The sequence below is a fragment of the Nycticebus coucang genome, chromosome X (genome assembly GCF_027406575.1).
Source record: "Nycticebus coucang isolate mNycCou1 chromosome X, mNycCou1.pri, whole genome shotgun sequence".
In the NCBI taxonomy this organism is placed as follows: domain Eukaryota; kingdom Metazoa; phylum Chordata; class Mammalia; order Primates; family Lorisidae; genus Nycticebus; species Nycticebus coucang.
Genome location: NC_069804.1, coordinates 54,942,099 through 54,968,706, shown reverse-complemented (window position 1 = coordinate 54,968,706; position 26,608 = coordinate 54,942,099). Strand labels below are relative to the sequence as shown.

General features: G+C 46.7%; 1 protein-coding gene and 1 pseudogene across 3 annotated transcripts in view; one reads left to right on the top strand and one right to left on the bottom strand.

Annotated features, from left to right (window-relative positions):
* OTUD5 (OTU deubiquitinase 5) overlaps positions 1–25,613 on the top strand; it is a 38,195-nt gene extending 12,582 nt beyond the window's left edge. The window contains exons 2-9 of one of the 3 annotated variants that reach the window (XM_053580779.1): positions 1,099–1,189; positions 9,249–9,313; positions 9,401–9,557; positions 9,656–9,804; positions 21,424–21,627; positions 23,777–23,978; positions 24,079–24,192; positions 24,503–25,613. In XM_053580779.1, coding sequence (XP_053436754.1) covers positions 1,099–1,189; positions 9,249–9,313; positions 9,401–9,557; positions 9,656–9,804; positions 21,424–21,627; positions 23,777–23,978; positions 24,079–24,192; positions 24,503–24,627 — 1,107 coding nt within the window. In that variant the 3' untranslated portion in view covers positions 24,628–25,613. Of the gene's footprint in view, positions 1–1,095; positions 1,190–9,248; positions 9,314–9,400; positions 9,558–9,655; positions 9,805–21,423; positions 21,628–23,776; positions 23,979–24,078; positions 24,193–24,502 lie in introns of all 3 variants that reach the window. The other 2 variants (XM_053580778.1, XM_053580777.1) reach the window with 2 other exon arrangements.
* On the bottom strand, positions 16,131–16,251 carry LOC128578874 (uncharacterized; annotated as a pseudogene).
* Positions 25,614–26,608: the final 995 nt, after the last annotated feature.

Genomic DNA, 26,608 nt, shown 5'->3' with positions numbered 1-26,608 from the left:
AACACCTGGCTATTTTTTGGTTGCAATTTGGCCGGGGCTGGGTTTGAACCTGCCACCCTCGGCATATGGGGCCGGAGCCCTACCGACTGAGCCACAGGCGCCGCCCATGCGTCCTCAGACTTTTTAAACAGGGGGCCAGTTCACTGTCCCTCAGACCGTTGGAGGGCTGGACTATAGTTTAAAAAAACAAAAACTACTAAGAAAATGCCATGAAGGCTACGTTGAACAGTTTGATGAGAATATTTCAGATTGTATATGAAACCTGCACATTGTACCCCTTGATTGCCCTAATGTACACAGCTATGATTTAACAATAAAAATAAATAAATTAAAAAAAAAACAAAAAACAAAAGTTGTTTCTCATAAATCCTCTTAAAAAAAAAAAAACAACAACTATGAACAAATTCCTATGCATACTGCACATATCTTATTTTGAAGTAAAAAAACAAAACAGGAACAAATACAATCACACCACCTCATGTGGCCTACGGGCTGCAGTTTGAGGACCTCTGATCTAGGCTGTTGTCTTCACCCGGGCATTTACTGGGTCTGGGCCCCTGGCTGCCTGAGCTAGGCTCTGCAAGATCAGCAGAAGTCAGAAGGCAGATAGAGGGGCTGGGTGCAGTAGCTCACACCTATAACCCCAGCACTCTGGGGGGCCAAGGCAGGTGGATTGCTTGAGCTCAGGAGTTCAAGAGCAGCCTGAACAAGAACCAGATGCCGTCTCTAAAAATAGCCAGGCATTGTTATGGGCACCTGTAGTCTCAGCTACTTGGGAAGCTGAGGCAGGAGGATTGCTTGAGCCCAAGAGTTTGAGGTTTCTGTGAGCTCTGTCACCAGGGCATTCAACTGGGGGCAACAAAGTGAGACCCTGTCTCAAAAAAAGAAGGAAGATAGGGCCTCTGTTTTCAGGGTACCTGGGACCCCTTTGGAAGTCAAGTCAGTCCATGTTCACCCACTGACTGATTCTCTAAAAAAAAAAAAAAAAGTCTCCTGTTACCCCTGCATGGAGTGGACTCTAGGGAGCTTGAGGGCAGGGCTCTGGGGAGGGGGTACAGACCTTCCCTGTTGTTGACCCCCACCTCTTCCCTCCAGCAGGAGCACTGGTTTGAAAAGGCCCTACGAGACAAGAAGGGCTTCATCATCAAGCAGATGAAAGAGGACGGCGCCTGTCTTTTCCGGGCTGTAGGTGAGTCTCTGCCTCAGCTCTCAAGGGCTTAGAGCTATCCCTGAGCTGTGTCCCAGTTATCAGGAGTAGCCCCTGACACAGGGTTGAGGCAGAGTTAGCTGATCTTTTAGGCACTCCAGGCCAGCATCAAGTTAGTATTTGGCCTGTAGCTCTGGGTCATGAGACAGCATAGTTGTAGGAGAATAATAATAATAGCAATAAATAGAATAACATCACTTAAGGACCAATTGCTCTGTCAGGCATTATGGGAAACCCCTTTAATTCTCCCCCAAACTGAGTACAGAGACTGTTGTTGCTTCTGTTTGTCGGATGAGAAAAGTGGCTCATAGGTTGGGGGACGACTTGCCCAGGGTCATTCAGTATGTTGTAGAGCCAAGATTCAGTGTCTGGGATAGATTAGTCTGAGGCCCATGCTCATAATTATAGCACACTGCTGTCACCCTGGGATATAGGTTTGCTGTCACTTTAAGTTTGTATCTAGACCCTATCTCTGGTGTGTTTTTGAGTCTCTATCCCCCAATCGGTGTGTGTATAGGGATCTAGATCTTTACAAATTTCTCCTATTAATAGAATTTTTTCAACTTAGACAAAAGAGAGAATAATGGACCTCTATGTACTTATCATCCAGCTTCAAAAGAGTCATCAGTGCATGACCAGCCTTGTTTCATCACTACCTTGTCCATCTTTCTCACTCTCCTGAAACAAGAGTATTATTAAAGCAAAACCTTGACATTGGATCATTTCATCCATAAATATTTCTGTATGTTTTTCTGATAAATACGATTTTTCTCTTTTTTAACATAATCAAAATGCTGTTATTGCACCAAATAAAATTAATAATTCCTTAATACTATCTGTTATCTGTTATGAGCTAGATCTTTGAGGCCTTTCTGGCTTTGAACCTGTGACCCAACAAGTAGTTGTGAGGACCCATTTTAGGGTGAGGGGGAAGCTGGGAATCTGACCTGATCCTCCCTTTGGGCCTCTGATCTCTACTGAGGAAAGGTACCCTTTGACAGGAGCTTTGAACTGGGAGTCAGGAGACCTATCTTCAAGTTCTAGCCATGGCTGTGTGACCTTTGGCCTTTATCTTCACATCTGTGAAATGGTGTTGATTTTCAAGGGCTCCTTGAAGTTCCTTCTGGGTCTACTGTTCTCTCAGTCTGTGAGAGAACATATGTCTATTGCTGGGCTGGACTGATTCAGGCTCCCCTCCTGCCTGTACTACTGATTCTTGGTGTGACCTTGTGCAAGCAGCTCTTCTTTCCTGAGTCTGTTCTTCACCTGTAAAATGGGGGTAAAAGACCCCGGTGCTATAACGATTTAATGGGATTACTTTGGTAAATCCCTTTGTGCCTAACACATAATAGAGCCTCATGGAACAGTAGCATTGGTAAAGCCCAGATGCTGACTTCAGTCAAAAGTGTTCGTTGAAAGGGTGAAAAGAAGATGGGGTTAATGGTCACGTTCATATTCTGCCAAGTGGAAAAGTTTTAGGCAATGGGCTCTGTTGGGCTGGGAAAAATCTCACCCCTCCTACCTCTCTGCCTCATGTTCATGTTCTCCTGGCATGTTTCCTACAGAGAGCGAGCGAGCGAGCAATAGCACACTGTGTTTGGGGGCATCTCAGATAGAAGGAGAATAGAAGAGGGCCTGTTAGGTGCTAGGTCCTGTGTTGAGACCTCAGGCTGGATTTGGGGTAAGCAAGGCTGCTGGTGGAGTTAGGGTTAGAGAACATAACTGAGCAGCTGATTTTAGGCACTCATTGAAATAGACCTTGGGGCTAGTGCAGCAGAATCTGGCTTGTGCAGTAACCTGTATGAAGAGCAATATTTGTGTGTGTGTGTGTGTGTGTCTGTCTAGTTCTTCCCAGACAACTCTTGACTCTTTCCCCCACTGGGACCTTCCAGTAAGGGGCCTAAGCTTACAGGAAGAGCTGACCATGGCAGGTTGAAGGCCTTTTCTTATCTGTATTATGGCTACACATTTCCCCTGACGAGGCTGCCCTCAGCTTTTCGCTGTAAAACCTTAGAAGTCCTGTGGCCTCTCCCTACAAGTACGTAGCCCCTTGTCTCTAGGCTCCATCTGGAGGTTTCCCTGGTACAGAGCGCACAATACATGTATCTAGGAAGGGGACTTTGGCCCTAGGCTTTCTGCCACCCCGGTTTCCAGCCTAGCCTGGACAGGGACAGATGGCAGTCAACTTAAGCTCTCATGCAAAGTCCTGCAGGCTGTGACTTCCTGCCATTTATTGAATAATGGAAGGAGCATGTAACTGATAGTTGGAATTGGGGGGAGTTGCAAACAGAGGACACTTTGTCATTTTCTTATGTGCTAGGTATTTAGCTGGGTGCTTTAGGCTCACCTGCAAAATTTGAATCATTATCCCATAAGACGTGTAAGATGATTGAGGCTTAGAAGAAAGGAATAACTTGCTCCTGATCATGGGTGGCAGAGCTGGTATGGGAACCCAAAGATGTCCAGAGGACACATTCTTTCTGTGATCTAGGAGCCTTAGGCTTATTAGCTTGGTTGTCCCCTGGGCTAGTGACCTCAGCTGTGTTTCTTGATCTCTTTGGGCCTTAACCTCTTCCACCTAGGAGCACATGGTCGTCTATTGTTGGGGGTCCTGAAGCAGGTGGCTTTATGCCTTCAGTTTTGGCTCTGGGGTCTAGGTGTTCCCTATGTGAACCAGTATCCATTGCTTGTGCTCGGTTCTCTCCCACCACCTCCTACTGGGGATTCTTGAGCATCAGTGAAGGCTTGGGTGGACTGGAAGCAGGATCCTGAGTCCCAGAGGTATCCTGTGGCCCACCCTACCCCTGCTAAGCTCAGATAACCTCCTCCTGGAAATGTGACTCTGCATTTCTTCTCTCCCTCCCTCCATGTGGCTTTGACTCAGCAGAAACCTCTGATCCTGACCATGGCCCTGGTGCTGGCCTCTGTGGGCAAAGTGGTGGCCATGTGGTTGTGTCTCCATTGGCCACGGGGAGGAGCTGGGGCTGTGTGTGTTATGGCGGGGCTGGGGGGGGACACATTAGCCATACCCACTGTTTTGGGCCTTTTGGGTTCAAACAGAGACCATCAGCACTGTGAGTGATGGATCTTAGATGATTTTGACTGCTTTATTTTTTTTTCTTTTTTTTTGTAGAGATAAGAGTCTCACTTTACTGCCCTTGGTAGAGTGCCGTGGCGTCACACGGCTCACAGCAACCTCCAGCTCTTGGGCTTATGTGATTCTTTTGCCTCAGCCTCCCGTGCAGCTGGGACTACAGGCGCCCGCCACAACGCCCAGCTATTTTTTTGTGCGGTTTGGCTGGGGCTGGGTTTGAACCCACCACCCTCGGTATATGGGGCCGGCGCCCTACTCACTGAGCCACAGGCGCCGCCCGATTTTGACTGCTTTATAAGTGGGGAAACTGAGGTCTCAGGAAAAAGCCAGGGCCTTACCCTATCTAGGTCACTCAGACAGTGTCAGAACATTGATGTTTGAGGTTGAACCAGGCCACAGAAGAAGATTCCCGTGGGCCATTTCCTATATGCCAGCTTCCTTTGGCCTCTCTGCCCTGCATTCTTCAGTTTTCATATCATTGCAGTGGGAATTCTTGAGAGACTGAGGGAGCTGAGTGCTCCTGTCTCCCCCATTAAGAGTGTGCCAATTAAGGTAGTTGGGACCACAGGCCAGGTCATACCACAGCTGCTTGACAAGCATGCGAGACCTTTTTCCTGGGGCCAGGGTTCCCACTGAACCAAGAGGGCAATAGGCAGCAGACTAGGTCCCTGTCTCTCCTTGCTGCTTTGTGGACACACATTTGTAAGGTTTATTTTTAGGTTCCCTGCAGACACCAAGCTTCCTTTTCTGTTGTTACTGGAACTTGCTGTGGCTCTTCTAGTAGGGAGGAAGGCAGGCAACAACCTGGGGAGTAGGTAGTTCCTGGAGGGCCTCTAAATCAAATGATAGGACTTTGTAGAAATATCTTTCTACCCCTGTAGAAAGATAGTTCAGCCTTTCTTGTCTCCCTTCTCCATACTATAACTAGTATACTAGTTATATCTTAAGAAAGCAGAGGAGAGAGGTTGAGGCAAGTCCATTATAGCTATTGGTTATCAACCCACCTACCCTTGCAAAGGCTAGGAAGGAGGTGAGAGGTTCGTCAGTTTGTATAGCCTCCCATCTTGTCTAGCTTTAATTCTTCCATGGTTGGTAGCAAGGGCATTTACTCATTGAATGTGATAGTTCTCTGTTCTGGAGTTTATTGTATGGGCATTTATACTCATGGAACATCTTTGCTAGGTGCTATTAGCCATATATGCGTACACATGTGCATTTCTATACTGATGTCTTCGTATACTCAGAGAAAGGAGAGAAGTGGGATGTGTGCAGAGGGTAAGGTTCATGTTGAGCTCTGTGGCCCTAGGAAGAGGTTTAGCCCCTAATGTCTGTAATGTCTGTGATGGGTAGGGAAACTAAGGCAGACAGGATCGGGCCTGGCCCTAGGGAGTAAGGTGACAAAGGTGATAGCTGGATTGGGATGGGGTTGGCATTATCATCTGAGTTCAGCAGTTACCCCATAAGAGCCTAGCCTCATCTTTATACCCCTAAATATGTGATATTGGGCTAGCTGTGCTGTATTTCTGCATCTTAGTATCCCTCCTGGGTAAAGTACAAGTGTTTTGGTGAGGATGGAATGGGTTGGAATGTGAAAAGGCTTTGGAACCAATTGTAGTATTGTGCTGAGAGTTTCTGAACCCTGTGGGAGTGGGAACAGAGGTGGGCTCTTAGGGGACCCCCTTCTAGCTAGACTCTGGAGGGGAGAACAGGTGCAGATTGCCCACAAGTGCAGCGTCAGCAAGAGGAGGAGTTTCAGTTTCTATCAAAACAAATTCTCTGAATTCCCCTACCTCTACAGGTCCATTGGGCCTCTCTTCCTCCCACCTCAGGCCCCTCCACACAGAGTCTTGCCTGGCCCCAGTGGCCATGTGCCAGCCCTCTGGGAGTAGGAGGGCTTTCTGGAGTATAGGGGCTGGGCTAGGAAAGTCAGAAAAGCTACACCTTGTTGAGTAGTACTCAACTGCCTGTTGAGTACTGACGGTTTTAGCTCTGTGCTAGATGCTTTTCTTGTCTTATATCATTGAAGAAATCCTTCCAGTCCCTCTTGTAGGAAGGTACTGTTGCTGTTTTCCTTGGTTCAGAGATGTACATTTTCTTCCACATTAATTGTTCCTTAATTGGGATACATCTTATCATCATTGTGATGGGTTCTTCCCTAAAAAGCTGCAATTAAATACATGTTATATCATCTATCAGTGGCATCATAGGAGAGAAGGTGATATTTTATGTTTTATAGGTAAGTAGTGAAGTGTCATAACTTGCCCATATTTCAAAACCCTGTTGTGTGCAGTTTGTATTATTAATTTGATACTAATTTCGTTGTAAAAATTTTGAACTAAGTTCACGAAAGGTAGGCTTGTGGACCTTAGGATTTAGTAGAAAGTCAGTCCTTCTTGCAAGAGGAGGGGCAATTTAGGCTGTGTTTGGGGCTTTCCTCTGGCTGGGGAAGTGCAACAGAAATGAGGAAGGGCTTAATAAGCAATTCTAGCAACATTCTGGCTGTGGGTAGCTGGCAATGCAAAGGAGTCGTTATCCTCATGACAAATGGGGCTCCTGTTTCTCGAATACCTACTCTGCCTCAGGTGCTTAAACCTTCCCCTGTAGTCTTGACAGCACCCTTGGAGAGGGAGAGGAGTTAACTGTCCCACTTTATGGCTGAAGACATCTCAGCCAGAGAGGTTAAAGGCCTTATCCAGTGTCACACACAGCTAGGAGGCAGCAGTGCCTTTCTGCCAACCAAAGGAATCACTGTCAGGGAAGTGGGACTTTCCTGGTGTTCTCTCTTAGCTCCTGTTACTGTCCCAGAGTCTCTTCTTTTTCCCCATTTTCTGCATCTGACATCTATCTCTTGATGATAGAACACTCAGGCATGGAAGTGACAGTTGACCCTTTCAAAGAAGATAGTTTTTCTCTAATACTTCAGCGTATCTGCCTGAACCTAGCATGCAGACGCCAATTTAACCCCTTCACTTCCATCTCAGTTCTTGTTTACTACAGCCACCAACTGGCGCCCCTAGCACATCCTACAGAAATAGCTCCTGAAGCAGCTCAACTGTTCTAGCTCTGTGGTCCTGGCTTCTAAGAAAGGCAGCAGCAGGGGGCCCCCAGCCTGTGAGCAGGGCATGTGACTTGCTGGAAGTGCCGCTGGGGGGCGGGGGAGATTGTGGCCACAGAACCCACATCCTTGTTTACATCGGTGAAGGGGCTACCCCTTCCCGCCTTCACATCCCCCACACCCCCTTACCTTTCAGGTCTCTCCGCCTCCAAAAGCACTTGAGACAGACATGGGCCCCATTTTCTATCTTAGAGCAGCCTTTCTTTCCTTATCTCACAGAACCCTGGGTGGGGGGAGGAAGGGGAGGGCAATGAGGGCGTTCTTCTGACAGTTCTTCAGAGAGGTAGATTCATGATCATGGAAGAATTCTGGGGTGTTCTCTGCGTGATCTTACCCTACCCCAGTTCCACAGGGAGATCCCATCAGAGCAGTGGTCCTCTGGGGAAACAAAGGGAAATTCCCTCTTCAGTGTTTCAACCAGTGGAAATCAGACTTGCCCAATCTTCAAGCCCATTTTAATTTTCACAGGGAGAAGAGCTCCCTTGCTTCCCCAGCCTATCAGTCTGCTCAGCAAACTTCTGATATACTTTACTGTACTGAGCCCTGAGATGGGAGTGGACTTAGGTGAACTGCCCTTTGTCTTTTGTGGGAGCCAAGTGTGATCAGGCAGAAGTCTGAGCACGCCTTTGACAAATCTGATGATAGAGGTCCCCTGGAGGGGGAGGAACTGTGTTAGATATTTAAAATCAGCACATTGTACCCCATAAATGCATTAATGTATACATGATCTATGTGTTTAGGACTCAAAAAAAAAAAAAAAAAGAACAAGTTGGTGTTTGAGAAGTAGGCAGCTGAATCGATGGGAAGAGTATCCGGAAGATAGGGGATGGCACGGGTGAAGATCCTGAAGCGAAGCAGGAGGAGCCTGCTTCCTTCTTGCCTTAGTTTGACCAAATCCCATGATGCCTGGACCGTTTGTGCCGCAGGCTACCTTCCTGAGTTAAGCTGAAGTTAGTTGCATGTGTGTCTTCTCTCTCACTAGGCTGTGTGCTCCTCAAAGGCAGGAGCAGGATTTTACTCACCTTGGTCACCTTCATGAGACCCCACATTCAGGCCTCACTGTGGAGAAGGAAACTCTGATTTACTGAGTGACTACTTTGTCCCTAGCCCAGTGGTAGTCACTTTATACCCATTATCTCATTTAATCCCTACAAAAGGCATGCTAGGTTGTTACCCACCTTGGTTTCATTTACAGATGATGCATACGAGGCTCAGAATGCTCAGATCACTTGCCTCTGGTTGCTTAGCTTACTAGTATCTGGCAGATTGGGCTTAGAGCCAATTTTTTTTCTTCTCCTTGATTTCTTTTTTTAACCTACAAAGGCTGAACCTGTAGGACATTGTGCTAAAGGAAAAAAAAAAAAAAAAACTACAAAGGTCATTGCTGACTCCTGGGAATCAGGAAAACTGAATTACAGAGTTGATTTTCTCACAGACCTTTGGCAAGCCACAAACTCCTTGTGCCTCAGTTTCCTTACGTGAAAAGTGAAAGGGATGTGTAGAATTGATGGTGCTCAAGGTCACTTATGAGACAGAGTGTTGTGGATTTGTCTAAGTGGCTAGGCATGCCCTAGACAAAGTCAGCTGCCCAAAGAGAGGCTTGTGGTTGTGTTCCTCTTACCTGCACTCTCTTATATTCAGGTCTGCCCCTGTCTACCTCTTTTTCCATGACCCCATTCCAGCCTACAAGGGTAAGAACTCTCCAGGCCTTAGGGTAGGAAAAGGCATTTCCTGGGTCCCCCAGCACCTTCTTCCCTAGGGATGTTTTATGACTCAGAACTGTTCTCTTACGGCACCTCTGACCCCTCCTCTCCTTTCTTTTGTCCCTACAGCTGATCAGGTGTATGGAGACCAGGATATGCATGAGGTTGTGAGAAAGCACTGCATGGACTATCTGGTGAGACCTGGAGGAAGGCTTGTGGCAAGGGCAGGGTGGGAGGATCTCCTGTCCACACAGACCTTGACCTTCCAATCTATTCTTCAGATGAAGAATGCTGACTATTTCTCCAACTATGTCACAGAAGACTTCACCACCTACATTAACAGGAAGCGGAAAAACAATTGCCATGGCAACCACATTGAGATGCAGGCCATGGCAGAGATGTACAACCGTCCCGTGGAGGTGTACCAATACAGCACAGGTACTTCTGTAGTGGGTAGGTGAGGGACTCATGGCACCTCATCCAAGCTTGCCCTTCCTGGCCTGCTGTGGGTGCTCCTTCCTTCTCTTTCTCTACAGAGCCTATCAACACATTCCATGGGATACATCAAAATGAGGACGAACCCATTCGTGTCAGCTACCATCGGAATATCCACTATAATTCAGTGGTGAATCCTAACAAAGCCACCATTGGTGTGGGGCTGGGCCTGCCATCATTCAAACCAGGGGTGAGTGGGTCCCTGTGCCCAGGATGACTGCTGGGTATAGAGGTCAGAAAGCTCTGCTGGAGTCTCAGTCCTTCCCCTAACCCACAAAAAATGTCCTGTCTCCTTTCTTTTTTCTTTCTTCTTTTTTTTTTTTTTGAGACAGAGCCTCAAGCTGTCGCCCTGGGTAGAGTGCCGTGGCATCACAGCTCACAGCAACCTCCAACTCCTGGGCTCAACCGATTCTGCTGCCTCAGCCTCCCAAGTAGCTGGGACTACAGGTGCCCGCCACAACGCCCGGCTATTTTTTTTTTTAGAGACAGAGTCTCACTTTATGGCCCTCGGTAGAGTGCCGTGGTGTCACACAGCTCACAGCAACCTCCAACTCCTGGGCTTAAGCGATTCTCTTGCCTCAGCCTCCTGAGTAGCTGGGACTACAGGTGCCTGCCAAAATGCCCGGCTATTTTTTGGTTGCAGTTTGGCCAGGGCTGGGTTTGAACCCGCCACCCTCGGTATATGGGGCCGGCGCCTTACCGACTGAGCCATAGGCGCCGCCCAACGCCCGGCTATTTTTAGGTTGCAGCCGTCATAGTTGTTTGGCGGGCCCAGGCTAGATTCAAACCCACCAGCTCAGGTGTATGTGGCTGGTGCCTTAGCCACTTGAACCATAGGCACCAAGCCCCTGTCTCCTTTCTTGATCTTCCCTGAGTCTCGCTTCTATCAAATTAAAGAGTTACCTGAAGTGATCACTCAGGGCTCATTCTGTGGTCACAGTTTGCCTTTTAGTGAGCTGACTCACCCATCTTTTGTGTCTGTTGAAAGCTGCCATTTTAGATTATAGAAGTCCTGTTTGGGAACAGGGTCTGGGTGTCTTGGCATGGATCTTCCTTTCAGACCCATAGCAGTTAGATAGTTGTGGTCACACAGAACCGGGGTGCAGGCCTAGCCCCACCACTTACTAGCTGGGTACCTACCCTGTTTTCCCAAAAATAAGACATCCTCCGAAAATAAGACCTACTAACAGGAAAGATAAGACATCCCCTGAAAATAAGACCTAGCGCATCTTTGGGAGCACACCTTAAAATAGGACACTGTCTTATTTTCGGGGAAACAGGGTAGTATACTTTGTATAAGTACTTTGGTCTGGCAGCTTGGCTGGTATAGAAAGCACCTCCTATTGGGCTTGGAGTCTAGTAGGTGCTCAGAAGGAGCACTCACTGGTAGATTCTTATTCTCTTTCTCATAAACAGTAATCTACTGTGGAATTTTGTTTTGTTTTGGGTTTGTGTGTGTGTATGTTTTGAGACAAGGTCTTGCTTTTCTGCCAGGCTGCAGTGCAGTGGTGTAATAGCTCACTGCAGCCTTAAAGTCCTGGGCTTCAAGCAATCCTCCTGCCTTAGCCTCCTGAGTAGCTGGGATTGTAAGAACACAGTCCTTGCCCAGCTAATTTTTAAAGTTTTTTTTGTGGAGAATGGGAGTCTGGCTGTGTTGCCCAGGCTGGTTTAGAATTCCTGGGTTCAAACAATCCTCCCACTTCAGCTTCTCAAAATACTGGGATTACAGGTGTGAGCCACTGTGTCTGGCCCTGCTAGGGATTTTTCTTTTTCTTTTCTTTTTTTTTTTTTTTTTTTTGAGACAGTTTCATTACATCACCCTCGGTAGAGTGCTATGGCGTCACAGCTCACAGCAATCTCAAACTCTCGGGCTTAAGTGATTCTTTGCCTCAGCCTCCTGAGTAGCTCATGAGACTACAGGAGCCCACCACAACGCTTGGCTATTTTTCTGTTGCAGTTACTTAGCTGGCCCGGACTGGATTTGAACTCGCCAGCCTCGATGTATGTGGCTGGCACCATAACCACTGTGCTACGGATGCCAAGCCTTTTTTTTTTTTTTGAGACAGAGTCTCATTATGTCACCCTCAGTAGAGTGCCATGCCGTTACAGCTTACAGCAACGTTCAACTCTTGGGCTTAAGCGATTCTCTTGCCTCAGCCTCCCAAGTAGCTGGGACTACAGGCGTCCACCACAATAGCCTGACTATGTTTTGGTTCTAGTTCTCATTGTTGTTTGACAGGCTGGGGCTGGGTTCGAACCCGCCAGCTCTGGTGTATGTGGCTGGCGCCCTAGCTACTGAGCTGTTTTCTTTTCTCTTCTTTTCTTTCTTTTTTTGGAGACAAGACTCACTCTTGCCCAGGCTAGAGTACCATGGCATCAGCTTAGCTCATAGCAACCTCAAACTTCTGGGCTTAAGTGATCCTCTTAACCTCAGCTGCCCAAATAGCTGGGACTGTAGGAGCCCACCACAACGCCTGGCTAGTTTTTTCTATTTTTATTTTATTTTTTTATAATGTATTTTTTTAATTGTTTTTTTTGTTTGTTTGTTTGTTTGTTTGTTTTTTGAGACAGAGTCTCAAGCTGTCACCCCTGGTAGAATGTCGTGGCATCATAGCTCACAGAAACCTCTTAACTCTTGGGCTCAAGGGATGTTCTTGCCTCAGTTTTTTCTATTTTTAGTAGAGACAGGGTCTCACTATTTGCTCATGCTGGTCTAAAACCCATGAGCTCAAGCTATCCACCTGCCTAGGCCTCCCAGAGTGCTAGGATTACAGGCCTGAGCCATCATGCCTGGCCTAGTTTTTCTATTTTTAATAGAGGCGTAGTCTTCTTGCTCAGGCTGGTCTTCAACTTCTGAGCTCAAGGGATCCTGCCACAGCCTCCCACAGTGCTGGGATCACCCATCTGAGCCACTGCGCCTGGCCCCTGCTATGGATTTTGCTGTTTTCTATTCAGGTTTCACTTCCTACAAACTTGCTCCTGCTTCATTTTAGGAAACGCATACTCTAACACCAACACACCCTTCAACATAGGGTTTTCTTGTTTTGTTTTGTTTTTAAACTTTTAATTTTAGAGCAGCTTAAGATTTATTGAATCATTGCAGCAATATCACAGAGTTCCCGTATACCCCATTATAATTAGAATATTAGCATAGTACATTTGTCATAATTTATTCAGATAATCTGTTTTTCCCTAATGACTTTTATCTGTTCCACAGTCCATCCAGGATACCATATTACATTTACTAGTGGTATCCCCTTTATCTCTTCTTGACTATGACAGGTTCTTAGAATTTCCTTGTTTTTTATCTGTTTACCAAATCTAGTTTTGCATTTTCTAGATAGAATGTCATACAGTTGGAATCATGCACGATGTACTTTGATGTCCTTGGTAGGGTGCTGTGGCATCACAGCTCACAGCAACCTCAAACTCTTGGGCTCAAGCAGTTCTCTTGCCTTGGCCTCCCGAGTAGCTGGGACTATGGGAACCTGCCACACAGCTTGTGGCCCAGCTTTTTTTTTTTTTTGCAGTTTTTGGCTGGAGCTGGGTTTGAACCCACCACCTCTGGCATATGGGACCAACGCCTTACTCCTTTGAGCCACAGGGCCGCCCTGGCCCAGCTATTTTTTTTTTTTTTTATTAAACCATAGCTGTGTACATTAGTATGATCGTGGGGCACCATACACTTGGTTCATAGATCGTTTGACACATTTTCATCACATTAGTTAACATAGCTTTTATAGCATTTTCTTAGTTATTTTGTTAAGACCTTTACATTCCACAATTACTAGGATTCACATATACCCTTGTAAGATGCACCGCAGGTGTAATCCCATTAATCCTCCTCCTTCCCGCTCCCTCCCCTCCCTTTCCCCTTTCTCCCTATTCTTAGGTTATAACTGGGATATAGCTTTCATGTGAAGGTCCTACATTAGTTTCATAATAAGGGTGAGTACATTGGGTACTTTTTCCAGCTATTTTTTTTTTTGAAGACAAGATCTCACGCTTGTTCAGGCTGGTTTTGAACTCCTGAGCTCAAGCAATCCACCTGCCTGGGCCTCCCAGAGTGCTAGGATTATATGCATGAGCCACTGCTCCTGGTTGTTTTTCTTTTTTTACCTAACACTACGCATTTAAGATTCAGCCATGAGGCGGTGCCCATAGCTCAGTGGGTAGGGTGCCAGCCACATACATCCAGGCTGGCAGGTTTGAACCAGCCTGGGCCTGCTAAACAACGACAACTGCAACAAAAAAATAGCTGGGTGTTGTGGTGGGTGTTGTGGTGGGTGCCTATAGTCCCAGCTACTTCGGAGGCTGAGGCAAGAGAATCACTTAAATCCAAGAGTTTGAGGTTGCTGTGAGCTGTGACGTTTTAGCACTCTATTGAGGGTGACATAGTGAGACTGTCTCAAAAAAAAAAAAAAAAAAACGATTCATCCATGGCTTGTCCTTGATTACTCACTTTTTTCTTTTTCTTTTCTTTCTTTTTTTTGAGACAGAGCCTCAAGCTGTCGCCTTGGGTAGAGTGCTGTGGCATCACAGCTCACAGCAACCTCCAACTCCTGGGCTCAAGCAATTCTCCTGCCTCCACCTCCCAAGTAGCTGGGACTACAGGTGCCTGCCACAACACCCAGCTATTTTTTGGTTGTAGCCATCATTGTTGTTTGGCGGGCAGGGCTAGATTCGAACCCGCCAGCTCAGGTGTATGTGGGGCTAGATTCGAACCCGCCAGCTCAGGTGTATGTGGCTGGCGCCTTAGCTGCTTGAGCCACAGGCGCTGAGCCTTTTTTGTTTGTTTGTTTTTTGAGACAGAGTCTCACTTTGTCACCCTTGGTAGAGTGCTGTGGCAACATAGCTCATAGCAACCTCAAACACTTGGCCTCAGCTTCCCTAGTAGCTGGGACTACATATAGGTGCCTGCCACGACACCTGGCTATATTTTTTTTAACAGGCCTGGGCTGAGTTCAGACCCACTAGCCCGGGAGCATGTGGCTGGCACTGTAACCACTGAGCTACAGGTGGCCCTCGTTTTTTTTTTTTTTGAGACAAAGTCTCAAGCTGTCGCCTTGGGTAGAGTGCTGTGGCATCCATAGCAACCTCCAACTCTTGGGCTCAAGCAATCCTCTTGCCTCAGTTTTTCTATTTTTAGTAGAGATGGGGTCTCACTTTTGCTCATGTGGTCTCAAACTCCTGAGCTTAAGCAATCCACCCACCTTGGCCTCCCAGAGTGCTGAGCCACAGCGCCTGGCAATTTTTTTCTTTCTTAAAAAGTTGAATATTGGCTCGGCACCTGTGGCTCAAGCGGCCAAGGCGCCAGCCACATACACCTGAGCTAGTGGGTTTGATTGCAGCCCAGGCCTGCCAAACAACAGTGACGGCTGCAACCAAAAAATAGTCAGGTGTTGTGGCAGGCACCTGTAGTCCCATCTACTTGGTAGACAGAGGCAGGAGAATTGCTTGAGCCCAGAAGTTGGAGGTTGCTGTGAGCTGTGATGCTCAGGCACTCTATCCAGGGTGACAGCTTGAGGCTCTGTCTCAAAAAAAAAAAAAAGTGTGAATGTTTAGGTAGACTTAATTGTTTAGTTTTTTTTTAAGAGACAGTCTCACTTTGTTTTTGTTTTTTGGTTTTTTTTTTTTGTAGAGACAGAGTCTCACTCTATGGCCCTCGGTAGAGTGCCGTGGCCTCACACAGCTCACAGCAACCTCCAACTCCTGGGCTTAAGGGATTCTCCTGCCTCAGCCTCCTGAGCAGCTGGGACTACAGGCGCGCGCCACAACGCCCGGCCATTTTTTGGTTGCAGTTTGGCTGGGGCCGGGTTTGAACCCGCCACCCTCGGTATATGGGGCCGGCGCCCTACCGACTGAGCCACAGGCGCCGCCCGAGACAGTCTCACTTTGTTATCCTCGGTAGAGTGCTATGGTGTCACAGCTCACAGCAACCTCTGACTCCTGGGCTTAGGCAATTCTCTTGCCTCAGCTTCCCCAGTAGCTGGGACCACGGGCGCCCGCCACAATACCCGGCTATTTTTTGTTTGGAGTTTGGCCAGGGCCGGGTTTGAACCTGCTACCCTTGGTATATGGGGCTGGCGTCCTACTCCCCGAGCCATAGGCACCACACTAGAGTAGTTTTACACTGTAGAACAGTAGAGAAGATAGTGCAGAATTTCCTTGTGCCCTCTGCACATAGTTTCACTATTATTAACATCTCAGATGACTGGTAGGTTTGTTGCAGTGTCTTAACCCATATTGATACATTATTATTAACTAAAGTCTTCAGGCTTCCTTAGACTCCCTTGTCTGTGAGACATAAAAACTCTTGTTTTTATGACCTTGACTGTTTTAAGGAGTACACTTCAAGTCTGTTGTAGAAAGCTTCTCTATTGGGATTTTTTTCCTTTCTTTTTTTTAATTTTCTGAAAATTTTATTAGGCAATTTTTCAAATATACAGTACAGTTGAAAAAGTTACACAGTGATCACACATACACTCACCACATTTTATAATTTTCATCTTCTTCACATGTAGGGGATTTGTTCATAGGGAGGCCACAAGTTTTGTGTGCCCCTCATCACAATTACCCCAGATTCCTGTTGGGTGTATTATAAACAGAGGAGCCATTCTTGCTCTGAGCACACCCCTGAAAGCTTCTCTTTTAGAATTTGGTGTTTTTTATCATAATTAGGCATGGGTTGTAGATTTTAGGGAGGAAGATCACAGAGGTAAAGTGTCATTCTCATTAACATCAAACCAAGGGGAAAAAAAAGGCTCGGCGCCTGTGGCTCAAGCGGCTAAGGTGCCAGCCACATACACCTGAGCTGGCGGGTTGGAATCCAGCCCAGGCCCACAAAACAACAATGACAGCTGCAACCGAAAAATAGCCCGGCGTTGTGGTGGGTGCCTGTAGTCCCAGCTACTTTGGAGGCGGAGGCAGGAGAATTGCTTGAGCCCAGGAGTTGGAGGTTGCTGTGAGCTGTGATGCAACAGGTCTCTACCCAGGGTGACAGGCAGCTTGAGGCTCTGTCTCAAGAAAAATAAAAACATCAAACCAAGGCTGTATACTGTGAATGTGATTTATGACTATTGATGTTGTCCTTGATCATCTGGCAGAAGTAGTGTTTGTCAGGTTTCTCCACTGTAGAGTTACTCTTCCTACAGTTTTGGGTTTTATTTTATTTATTTATTTTTTGAGACAAGGTCTTTCTCTGTCACTCCAACTAGATGCAGTGGTGTCATAGTAGCACACTGCAACCTCAGACTTCTGGGTTCAAGTGATTCTCCTGCCTAAGCCTCTGAGTAGTTGGCTTAGTAGTTGGGACTACAGGCTCACCGCCAGGCCTGGCTAATTTTGTGAAGACTAGGTGTTGGCTCTTGCTCAAGCTGGTCTCTAACTCCTGGCCTCAAGCAATACCCCATCAGCCTCCCAAAGTGCTAGGATTATAGGTGTGATCCGTTGCACCTGGCCTCTTTTCTCGCCTTTTCCATACTGTACTATTTGGAAGGAAGTAACTATGCCCAGCCCATACCTAAGAATTGAAAGTTATGCTCCATCTCTTTGAGGGTAAATCTGTGTAAATTATTTAGAAATCTCTTATCCCCCATTTACTAATTTAATTATATATACATATTTATAAAAGTATGAATTTATAAGTATTTATTTTATTCTTTATTTTTTGTTTTTGAGACAGAGTCTCACTATGTCACCCTTGGTAGAGTACTGTGGTATCACAGCTCACAGCAACCTCAAACTCTTGCCTCAGCCTCCCAAATAGCTGGGACTATAGGCACCCACCACAATACCTGGCTATTTTTTTGTTGCATTTGTCATTGTTTAGCAGGGCCGGGCTGGGTTCAAACCCACCAGCCTCAGTGTATGTGGCCAGCATCTTAACCACTGAGTTATGGGCACCAAGCCTAACTATTTATTTTAAACGTTGGGTTATAATCCATAATCTAATACTACTTTTATTTATTTTGTTTCTCCATTGTTCCCCCCTTTTTTTTTGAGACTGTGTCTTTCTGTCACACAGGTCAGGTGGTATGATCTTAGATCACTGTATCCTTGAAATCCTGGGCTCAAGCAATCCTCCTACCTCAGCCTTCTGAGTAGCAGAGACTACAGGCTTGAGCCACTGCACCTGGCCATTCCATCTTTTTAAAAAGCATTTCCTTAATTTCTGGAGGAAATTACAAGCTACAAGGTGCTCCAGGTTCATATTGTATATTTCTTATCCCAGCCCTAGAATCAGCTATTTCTCCAAAGAAGCCTGGAATCTTTTATTAGAGAATGATTAGAAACCAAGGTTTAGGTGTTCAATATGCTCTTGGCTACCAGATTGTCCTTGCTTCTAGTCTTGCTCAGGTGATGGAGCAAAGAGATATTTGTGTGTATTCTAGCCTTTATGTACACATATCTGTAAATATTTCTGTGTGTAATTAGGTGTATCTATATTAAACTAAATATGAGTGCTTAGTGATGTCTCCAACTCACATCCACTATCACATTCATCATCCTATCCTTCTCCCCTTGTTCATCTGTAAATTCCCACTCCAACAGAAGAAAACTGGCTGCTGTCGTCCACTATCCACTTACTTAACTGCTTGCTTCCATATAATTGTATAGCAGTATCAGATTTGTTTACCCATAATGCCTGTGGAAACGTAATCAAGTACAAATCTATGTGCAATTCCTTTTGCCTTTTGTATTAAAGACTCCATTTTGAAAGTTACTTAGGTCACCAACTCCCTCACTCCCTTTAATGAGGTTGTTCATACATTTAGATTCTCTTGTCACATTCTGCTTTCCATCCTGGGATCCCTGACCCAATTGATCTTTTGTAAAAGTTAGTATGCATTTAGGTGTTTTAAGGTGGTGTACCTTCTATGGGTTTTGACAAATATATAATGTCATGTATCCACCATTATGGTATTGTTCAGAAGTTTCATTGCCCTTAAAATTCTCTGTGCTCCATATGTTAGTCCTTCTCTCCTTCCCTCCTCCAGCAACCACTGACCTTTCTATTGTCTCTTTGGTTTTGCCTTTTTCAGAAAGTCATATAATTGAAATTGAACTGCTTCTTTCAGTTAGGAATATGCATTGAGGTTCCTTCCTCTCTGTTTTTTTAATGGTTTATTAGCTCATTTCTTTCTTACCACTTCATATTCCATTTATGGAGGTACCACAGTTTGTTTAATCATTCACCTATTGAAAGATGTTTTTGGTTGCTTCTAGTTTTTGATGATTTTAAATAAAGCTTCTGTAAACTGCAGGCAGGTTTTGTGTGGACTTTAGCTTTTAGATCAGTTTGTAAGTACCCAGCAGTGAGATTGCTTGATTGTGTTGTAAAGACTGTGTTTTGATTTGTAAGAAACTGCCCAACTGTCTTCCAAAGTGGCTGTACTACTTTGCATTCCCATAATAATGAATGAAGTCCCCTGTTGCTCAGCATTATTACCAGCAGTTGATATTGTCAGCAAGTTGGATTTTAGCCATTTTGTTAGGTGTAGTGGTATCTCATTATCTCAATTTGCAATTGCCTAATATCCAGTGTTGTGGAGCATCTTTTCATGTGCTTATTTGCCATCTGTAGATCTTCTTCAGTGAATTGTGTGTGTGACTTCCTGGCATACAAGTCTTAAAATCCTTAGAAATTCCAAAGTGATGTCTTTTTGTATGCTAATAAGTTGACTGATGGCTGGCTGCCTCTAGGTAGCTTCAGGATGGGGGCTGGTCACCAGAAAGACCAAGGCAGGATTAGAGGGCTGGGAGTTTCAGCCCACCCCCAATCCCTGGGGAATGATGAGGGGCTGAAGATTAAGCTGGTCACCTGTGGTTTAAGCAATCATGCATACTGGGAGGTTCCGGAGGTGCCTGCAGGGAGGCATCCCAGGGAGGGTTTGGAAGCTCTATGCCCCTTCCCCCATGCTGCTCCCCGTGGGTTTCTTCATCTGTATCCTTTGTAATGTCCTTTATAATAAACCAGAAGAAGTGTTTCTCTGAGTTCTGTGAGCCACTCCAGCAAATTAATCGAACCCAAAGGGAGGGTTGTGGGAACCCCAATTTAGAGCCAGTTAGTTAGATGTTCCCAAAGCCCAAACGTTTGTCTGGTATCTGGAGGGGCTTCTTGTGGGACTGAGTCTCAACCTGTGGGATCTGCAGCAATCTCCAGGTAGATAGTGTCAGAATTGGATTAGAGGATACCCCCACAGTTTTGGTCACTGAAGTCTTCTGTGTTGATTATTGTTGAATGAAAGAATAGAAAAAACACTTGGATGTATATTTTCCACTGCCAGAATGTGTTTTTAGATATTATGTTTATTTTTTAATTGGCTTGTTATTAACAGAATTTTACATTTTCCTCTAGTTTTCCTTTTATTTTTCTTCCTTTACAGTCACTGATTTATAAAAAGGTAGGAGTACAGATATAGATATGTAGGATAGTATTTCTAAAGTTTAGTGATTCTTAATCTGTAAAATTTACATTTTTTTTTTTTTTGAGGCAGAGTCCCACTGTGTCACCCTTGGTAGAGTGCCATAGATCATAGCTTAAACTCTTGGGCTTAAGTGATTTTCTTGCCTCAGCCTCCCAAGTAGCTGGGACTACAGGCACCTGCCACAACACCTGGCTATTTTGTTGTTGTTGTCATAGTTTAGTAGACTTGGGCTGGGTTCGAACATGCCAACTATTTTTTTAATATTTAATTAATTTATTTTTTGAGACAGAGTCTCATTTTGTCACCCTCAGTAGAGTGCTATGGCATCACAGCTCACAGCAACCTCCAGCTCTTGGGCTTAGGTGATTCTCTTGCCTCAGCCTCTGAGTACCTGGGACTAAAGGAAGGCACCTGTCACAATGCCTGGCTATTTTTTGTTGTTGTTGTTGTTGTTGCAGCAGTTTGGCCAGGGCTGGGTTCTAGCCTGACACTCTTGGTATATGGGGCCGGCGCCCTATTCACTGAGCCACAGGTGCTGCCCTATTTCATTTTTTAAAAAGCTGTTGGGCAGCGCCTGTGGCTCAAAGGAGTAGGGCGCCAGCCCCATATGCCAGAGGTGGCGGGTTCAAACCCAGCCCTGGTCAAAAACTGCAAAAAAAAAAAAAAAAAAGATAAAAAAAGCTGTTTTATTTCACAGCCTGACAAACAGAACTCTCATACAATGTCCTACAATTCTGCAACTCAGTAGCACCCTACACCATGCTAGTACTGCCCCTCACCCCTCACACATCCCCCTATTTGTCCCCCCCCTTACAATCTTGAGTACTCCCTCTACCCAGTGCACACACCACTAACTTTGTCCCCATCTGGGCATGTGTGAGGAAATCCTCATCAGTATTGCGAAACTTGAGTCATCACTGGATGAAGCTTTTTTTTTTTTTTTTGGTAGAGACAGAGCCTCACTTTATGGCCCTCGGTAGAGTGCCGTGGCCTCACACAGCTCACAGCAACCTCCAACTCCTAGGCTTAAGCGATTCTCTTGCCTCAGCCTCCCGAGTAGCTGGATGAAGCTTTTTAAAATTAAGGTCTAGTCTGGAAGACTCCTGGCTGCCCCAGACTTAGTACCTCAGTTGATGTGTCTCAGGGGTAGAGTCAGGTCTTCTGAGCACAGGAGTTTGGAATGACAAGTCTTATAACCCAAGCCTGCTTTCCCTCAGTGTCTGATAAAGAGGTAGTCTTCTGAGGAATCCTTTGTGGGAGTACTTGACTTCTTGTTTCCTTTTTTCTGGGGCCTCTGGGACTCCCTCCCTGAGCCCTTTCTGATTCTTGGCCAGGTTCAGATTGTCATTGCACATCCCTGTTCCTCTTCCCCCTTGCAGTTTGCGGAGCAGTCCCTGATGAAGAATGCTATAAAAACATCAGAGGAATCATGGATTGAACAGCAGATGCTGGAAGACAAGAAACGGGCTACAGACTGGGAGGCCACAAACGAGGCCATTGAGGAGCAGGTGGCTCGGGAATCCTACTTGCAGTGGCTGCGGGATCAAGAGAAACAGGCTCGCCAGGTTCGAGGCCCCAGCCAGGTTGGTCATGGGTCTCTCACTGGCCTAAACAAGAATTCATACTTTGCCCCTAAATGGGCAGTAAAAAAATTAAGTAGTTTTTTGTTTGTTTTTTTTTTTAATAGACAGAGTCTCTTTCTTTCACCCTGGGTAGGGGTACAGTGTCATCATTGTAGCTCATTGCATCCTCCAACTCCTGGGCTCAAGCAATTCTCCTGCTTCATCTTCCCAAGTAGCTGGGACTACAGGAGGCTCATGCCACCACATCTGACTAGTTTTTCTATTTTTAGTAGAGAAGGGGTCTCGCTGTTGCTTAGGCTGGTCTTGAACTCCTGATCTCAAGTAATCCTTCCGCCTTGACCTCTCAGAGTGCTAGAATTATAGGTATGAGCCAACACACCCAGCCAAAACTAAGATTTTACATCTGAGAGGGAAGGAAACTTCTAGACTCTTCTGTAACTTATCTTCACTTTAGTTTGGTATTGTGCCTTGGAACTTTCAATATGTATGTAGATGAGGCACTTCAGGAATGAGAGAGGGCAGCCACTGCCACTGGTGACGTAAAGGAGCAATGGGATAGCTTCAGAGACAGGCTTTTATGGAATGCCCTTGTGTGCCAAGCTTTGTACTCAGGATATAGGGACCTAGCCACTCTGCTCTCGGTGATTCCATGTGTTGAGGGAAACAGATTCATTAATGGGGCCCTTGACCCTGGCTGGAGAACCAGTGGAGGTGGGGCCTCTAGTCAGTCTTTACAAAGGAAGGTTGAATTGTCACAGCAAGAAGGAGGCAGGGCAGACAGGCATCTGAGGAATCATAAGGAGTTTGGAGTGATTGTAGATGTTGGCAAGAACTGAATAATTTGTTCAACAAATACTACTTACTGCATGCCTGTGCCAGTCACCACTCTCAGTGTACATAGGTGAACCCAGGAGGGCAAGAGCCTTATCCTTTTGATGCTCATATTTTTGCAGAGTGAAACCAAGTAAACATAATAAATAAATTAGTCCAGAGGTGCTGTGGTTGAAAAATCTAGAGCCAGAAAAAGGGGAATGAATAGGACTGAGTGAGATTTGAGCAAAAGCTTATAGAAGGTGAGAGAGCTGAGCACAAATGCAGGGACCAGCACACAGCTTATCTGCTGCCTTCATATTAAAATAGAATACATTGGATTCTTGCTTCTCTATTTTTGTGATGCTTTACTAAGACGAATGTGTTCCACCTCCATCCAGGTTAATACAAAGATATAAAGGCTCCATCTTTTTATTTTTATATTTATTTATTTATTTATTTATTTTGTAGACACAGAATCTCACTTTATGGCCCTCGGTAGAGTGCCGTGGCCTCACACAGCTCACAGCAACCTCCAACTCCTGGGCTTAAGCAATTCTCTTGCCTCAGCCTCCCGAGTAGCTGGGACTAAAGGCGCCCGCCACAACGCCCGGCTATTTTTGGTTGCAGTTTGGCCAGGGTCAGGTTTAAACCTGCCACTCTCGGTATATGGGGCCGGCGCCTTACCGACTGAGCCATAGGCACCACCCCAAGTCTCCATCTTTTTAAATGGCTGAATAGTATTCCATGGCATACATATACCACAGCTTGTTAATCCATTCCTGGGCCCAGAGGAGGGCCAGTGTAGCTGGACAGGGTGTAGTAGTAGATGAAGTCAGAGGGGTGGTGGTGCCAGATTGTGTAGGGGCTTGTGGGCTATAATGAGGCAGAGGCTGTAGGAGGGTAGCAAACAGAAGAAGCATGGGATCCGACTTAGGATTCAGCAGGATCCCTCGACTGCTAAGTGTAGAACAGAGTCTGAGGGATGAGGAAGGAAGCAGGGGGCTAGCAGTAAGGAAGCTACTGCAGAAGTCCAGGTAACTAGTGATAGTGCTGGCTGGCAGTGGAGTTGATGAGAATTAGAATTTGAGATGTATATTAAAGGTAGAGTGCAGCATTTTCTGTAAGATTGGTGGAGGGGTGAGAGAATGGGGTTAAGGATCTTTACTTCTAGCATGAGAAGGAGCCCTTTGGTCCACTGTGTGAGTAGGAATGATGGTGTTCTATGTAGAAGCTGTATCATAGCCAGGATCCTGGCAAGGAAGCTAGAACTCAGGGTAGTGCACAGGAGGGTTGCATCTGGTAGTAGTCCTTACTGCTTTTTCCTTTCGTACTGCAGCCCCGAAAAGCCAGTGCTACATGCAGTTCGGCCACAGCAGCAGCCTCCAGTGGCCTAGAGGAGTGGACCAGCCGGTCCCCAAGGCAGCGGAGTTCAGCCCCTTCACCAGAGCACCCTGAGCTGCATGCTGAGCTGGGCATCAAGCCCCCTTCCCCAGGCACTGTTTTAGCTCTTGCCAAACCTCCTTCACCCTGTGCACCAGGTCAGTGACTTGCTCACAGGGAATGCACTAGGGTTAGGAAGTATTGCCTGAGTCCTGGGTCCTATGTCCTACCTCTGACTGTCCTGTCCATCTGCCCTAGGTACAAGCAGTCAGTTTTCAGCAGGGGCTGACCGGGCTAATTCCCCCCTGGTGTCCCTTTACCCTGCTCTGGAGTGTCGGGCCCTCATTCAGCAGATGTCCCCCTCTGCCTTTGGTGAGCCTCCTCTATCTGGGGGCCAGGGGCCAGCTGGGAGTTGGGGAGGGACTAGAAGAAGTAGCATGTCCTAAGAGGGGGTTTATGTAGCCTATGGTCAAGAAGAGGTGGGAGGGGATTATTCAGGACCAAAAGATTTGCCCCAAAAGGGCTCCAAGTATGGTTTCACAGCCCTAAGGGAGCCTTCTCCTTAGAGAAAAGAGTGAGAAAGGCCTGGATGGGATTTCTCAAAGCCCCAGAAATCAGCAAAGGGGAAGGAGAAGGAAAGCTGAGAGCATTCCATCATCCTTTTCCTCTTCCTTTTGCCCAGCAGGTCTGAATGACTGGGATGATGATGATATCCTAGCATCGGTGCTGGCAGTGTCCCAACAGGAATACCTAGACAGTATGAAGAAAAACAAAGTGCACAGAGACCCCCCCCCAGATAAGAGTTGATGGAGACCCAGGGACTGGACACCGTCTCCCAACCCCCACCACTCCTGCCCTCTGTTGCCACCCCACCTTTGGCTTTCTTCCCTCTTGGCCTCCTTGGCATCTTCCCACTGTCCCCTCTTCCCTCCTCCCTCCTCTCCACTTCCCTTTGGCTGGCCCACTCCTGTGCTCCCTCTCATTGCTGCTGCCACCACCACCACTGCCACCGCCACCTGTCTCTCCGCCAGCTGATGTGCCCTGTTGCCCCCCCCATCCCTGAACAGCATCATCCCTGCATTCCACAGGGGACAAGGGCAAGGGTGCCGAAGGTAGGCAAGAGGCACACAGAGACAAACCAACTGGCAGCAGCCAGGCAGTCCCAAAGGAGAGAGACAGAGGAAAGTCTCCCTGCCCCCCATTTCTTCCAAGATCAGAAAACTTGTCACCCCTCCCCCACAACAACGCCTGGGATGTGGGAGGAAGAAGTGGAATATTTCCCTTCCAAGTACCCCAAGAATGTCTGAGCCTTCAATGTTGAATTTTTTCTTTATTAAAATGAACTTTTATCTTATAAAATCAACCAGTCAAAAATTATATAGACAACAGCATTGGCACTGTGAAGGTGGCATCTCTCTGGTTTGGGGGCAGGCAGGCTATGGGGCATGGAGGGGGTACAAAGATGTGGGTTGCCGTCTTATGGCATCTAGCTCTATGGAGGTGGGCAGAGGGCCTAGGGTGTGAGCTGGGGAAGGGGGCAAGGGTGGCAGGTGTCAGACCAGCTTTGGACAGATGAGACCCTGACCTTGCTGCATTCCTTTTGCTTCCACCACCACCACTAGTCTCTTTCGGAATCTTGGAGTGGGGAGCATCTTTGGGATCATGCCACCACCCAGGATTTCAGTGTAGGGAGTGGGAGCAGCCTTGGCAGATGGGGCACCCGTGCCCTGCAGGTGTTGACAAGATCAGCCATCTGTAATGTCCTTGGCACAATAAAACCAAATGTCAGTTTCCCTGAGCGGCTCTGTTCTGTGTGGGGCAGTGGGTGGGCGGGCCTCCGGGCAGAGGAGGAAATGGCACAGGTCTTTGGCTTGACTTCTGAGGTCCAAATGCTCCAGTAGGATCTGTCTGGAGCCTTGGAATTCATATTTAATCAATTCATTGCATGTTAGACATGGACCTGCCACCACCAGAAAAACCCCCATCTTTGCCTGCTGCCCCAGCCCTTGCCTACATATTTCCTTGAGGGTGTGATGGGAGCAGAGAGAGGACTATGAGCTTGAGGACAAAGGCTGAACTTCCCACCTGAATTCCAGTTTCTCTGCTGCCTCTCACTATTAATGTTTGCTCTTTCCTTGTCATGATCTGATGAGGAAATGTTTTGGAATAGAATAATAGGCACTTAATAGCAACACGAATTTAGTGGAAGTGACCAGAGGGGCCCACCCCACTGGGTTTTAAAAGGTGATAAATAGCTAAAGCCTTTTGTTCATGTCCCCCAGTTCTCTGACACCTCTGTACCTGCCCTTCCTGTGGGGTAAAGCCAAAGCAGGGAAGGCTGGCTGACCTCTAGGTTTTCTCAAGCATCTTTTTCACTGTGCCTTCATGACCCGGGTCCCTGTGAAAGTCTGGCTGTGTAGGTGAGGAAGTGACTGACTGACTGGCTGGGTGCAGAGTGTCTCCGGAATCTAATGGTCAAGTATATGTTTGCTGGAGAGTTGGTTTGAGACCTTCTTCAGCATTTTTTAACTCTGTGGCCTTGGTCACATCACAGCCTCTGAGTTTCAAGTGTCCCATCTGTACAAGAAAGGTGGTTATGGCTTGGGGCCTGAAGCTCAGCAGCGAGGGCACCAGCCACATACACTGGAGCTGGCGAGTTCAAATCCAGTGCGGGCCCACCAAACAACAATGACAACTGCAACCAAAAAATAGCCGGGCGTTGTGGCAGGCACCTGTAGTCTCAGCTACTTGGGAGGCTGAGGCAAGAGAATCACTTAAGCCCAAGAGT